The sequence below is a fragment of the Austrofundulus limnaeus genome, unplaced genomic scaffold, assembly GCF_001266775.1.
Source record: "Austrofundulus limnaeus strain Quisiro unplaced genomic scaffold, Austrofundulus_limnaeus-1.0 Scaffold1004, whole genome shotgun sequence".
NCBI classification, from domain to species: Eukaryota; Metazoa; Chordata; class Actinopteri; order Cyprinodontiformes; family Rivulidae; genus Austrofundulus; species Austrofundulus limnaeus.
The window spans coordinates 75,901-79,197 of record NW_013953406.1 but is presented as its reverse complement, the minus strand read 5'-3'; the positions used below and the strand labels follow the sequence as shown (position 1 = coordinate 79,197).

The following is a 3,297-nucleotide window of genomic DNA, read 5'->3' as shown; positions in this document are numbered from 1 at the left end:
GCTTCATGGAGGAAGAGTCTCAGCTTAGCCTGTTAGCCTTCACGCTAGCACCGACGCTATATTGCCTTATATGTATTAGCTCAGCGCTACACATCATTCTCTTCTCGTCACTGAGGTCCTCCATCCACATGACAGAGAGGGGAACACAAAAATGACTCAGCTGTAACTGAAAATATGGATGGAGGACCTCAGTTTAGCTTGTTCGTCGCGCTAGCGCTGAGCTAATACATATAAGGCAATATAGCGTCGGTGCTAGCGTGAAGTCTAACAGGCTAAGCTGAGGTTCTTCTTCCAAGCTGAAAAAATCTTGGATCAAACGGTTTCCTCTGCAGGTGGTTTCACGACCTTTCACACCTGGAGTCATGTGACTAAAGCATCTGGCATGGTGGGAGGTATACGTTGCCCCGCAGGTCCTACAGGTAGGTCATGTGACCTCAGCCACTCTCCAGGTGTGTCCCTGCAATAATTTAAACCCGAAACTCCCCATCAGTCAGTCAGGACTGAAGACACCTCCAGGACCGACTGGAAAGCATGAATCAAAGCAGAGGTACAGTCAGGCTTTTGKTTTTTTTTACTGTTTATCAGTCAAAACTCTGATTATCTCTTCAGTCCATCAGAGGGAAGCGTAACGAGACAAAAACTGAGAGGGTTTTTCTTTGATCTCACACTTYTACAGCGTCTTCTCCAGGAGTTCGTCCTGTTGCTCCACATTTTCAAATCTGGGTCATTTTAAAATAAYTGAGCTGAGCTCAGCAGCTGCAAACCTTCCAGTTTTTCTTTGACTGTCAAGATTTGTAAGAAAGTCCCGGCGATGACAGAAAAATGCATAAARTCACATTAAAGGGAAGTTGTGTTTTCAGCGTGAGCAGCCAGTTCGGTGTGGTAAACTCAAAGGCTTTGGATCATAAACTATGAAAGAAAGGGTTTATTTTTCCTGTTGTGTGATGTTAGGACTGATGTTTTTATCTCRGTTGTTTGTAGTCTTGAATATGGAGCTAAATTGGGGTCATAAAGTTTCTTTAAAAAAGTTGAAGAAAAAACCCGTTTGAAACTGAAAAATAATTTTAAAACAGAAAAAAAAAAAGATTTGAAACTGAAAAAAAGGTTTGAAACTCCAAAAAATACATTGGAAACTGGAAAAGTTTCAAACATCTTGTATTTTGGTTTCAATTTATGTTTCAGTTTCAAATCTTTTTTTTTAAGTTTCTTTTTTTTAACGAACTTTATGACCCAAATTTTGCTCCATACTTGATCACGTCTTTGCGTTTTTGTTTGCTTATTGRTAAGTTAAAGTTTTTTTGTAGATTTCATGAGGATAAAATACAGTTTGTTTTGTCTGACTGACTTTTCCTGTGATCCCTGATGATGGGAAACTTATCCATGCTAGTCACCAGTCTCTCCAATGCTAACACAAATGAATAGTCTCTGTTATGTTTTGTCTGGTTTCATGTTTTTATTTTGACTTTATTCTGATTTTTCTGTCATGTTCCTCTGTTTTCTTCTTATATTCTGTGTCTTGTCTTCACTTCCCTGTCGGGTCATTGTTGAGTATTGTTATGTATTGTGCCTTGTCTTGCCACGCCACTCAGTTTCTTTTGAGCTGCCCCATCAGCACCTTTTTGTTAATAAATACTTTGTTTTTTGGAGGCTTTATTCTGCCTGCGCCATGGGTTCTTTCCTGCCTGAAATTCATAACAGTCTCCTGATCTACCAGCACAGGCCAGCTTCTTGTTAGCGGTGCTGGCCTATCATTAATCAGATCAGTAGCTTAGAAACAGACAATAAGGATGTAGCAACTGCTGGTTGTGCAATAAGTCTTACTTTTGACGCTCATATTGCCCCATAGACTTACTAATGTTCAGGTTTTGACTGGCGCAATTTCTGAGGTCACTGCAGTCTCTTTGTACCATTCTTTGATTTATACTACAGTTTCATATTCTATAGTTATTTCATTCCCATAWATTTACTATTACTTATCAAATTTTCTTTGTAGTTGAATATTATGATGAATAATTAAGCTATTTATTTATAAACAAAATTGTAATTTGTGGCATATTTGTGTCTCAGTTGACACCAGAGACACAGAAAAATGTATTGTCTTACACAGTAGTCCTGGCCATAATAGTATAATGGGTTCTTATAATGGTCAGGTGCAGTTCCTGAAAGCACACAGGTACAAAACAACCAGAACAACTTGGGTACAAAGTGGATCATGAACCGAGACCTGTTGCCTTTGGAAGTGTGGTGTTAAAAGCTGAATTAAAGTCCAAGAAAAGTGTCATGTTTATAATTTAAAAGCTCCAAAGAACAGATTTCTGTATCGTTGATGTGTTTCCTGCTGGTTCCTCTGACTGGACCAGAACTGATCCCTCAGAGTTTGGTTCTTATCTGCAGTGATGCAGCTCTTTGATTACAGCTGCTGCTTTGAAAAATGTTGGGTACAACTGAGTATTTTAGGTAAATTTTGGTGAAGGCCTCTGTGATCTGGTCCAAACTTACCTGAAGAACCCGTCCCAGGACGCCTCCTGGTTCTGCTCATGGAAAAGATTCAAACTCATGGAAACAAGGAACTAAAAGAATCTTAAAACCTGCTGTGTTTGTATTTTCCGTTGCTCCGTGTTTACGTGAGATAAAAAGATGCAGTCGGACGTGGTCCAAACAGGAAGTTACCGTCTGCTGAGGTGATGGACGTCTAACGGACAGATCTGTGTCCCTCAGTGTCTCAGATGGTGATCGAGGAGGTGGGAGTTCTGCAGACTCAGCTCGAGATCGAAAAGTCGTGTCGGGAGAATGCAGAGGCCCTGGCCACCAAGGTCTGCTTCACACACACACACACACACACACACACACACACACACACACACACACACACACACACACACACACTGCAGAAACCAGCTGATTATGTTGTCATGGTGTTAAAATGACGTCACTCTGAGAACTCTGATTTTATCAAGCGTTAATCTTCAGAGGTAGATGTGACCCTGGTAGCCCCGGCGTCTCACCTCTGGTCCTGGTTGTCTTTGACGTGCAGCTGAACTGTGAGAACAGGAAGTTGAAGTACCTGAGCCTGACGTCACGGCCCTGTCTGGACGAGCTGCTCCCCAGCATCTCTGACTGCGTCGCGCTGGAAGCTGACGGAGACGCTGTGGACATCAGCCCCGACACCGTCACTCAGAACCAGCTGCAGGTGAAAGGTACGACTCGCAGGTTATTTCCTCCTCACTGCAAACTGTCAGGCAGAGTGTGTAGGTCATAAATTTGTTCAAAATAATAAAAAATGAAACTGAAAAAAAC

General features: G+C 41.6%; 1 protein-coding gene across 1 annotated transcript in view; it reads left to right on the top strand.

Moving 5' to 3' along the window:
• shtn3 (shootin 3) overlaps positions 1-3,297 on the top strand; it is a gene marked incomplete at its 5' end in the record, with an annotated part of 25,636 nt that overhangs the window by 11,217 nt on the left and 11,122 nt on the right. Inside the window, 2 exon segments of the mRNA XM_014030136.1 lie at positions 2,719-2,813; positions 3,035-3,197. Of these exon segments, the coding sequence (XP_013885590.1) occupies positions 2,719-2,813; positions 3,035-3,197 (258 nt within the window).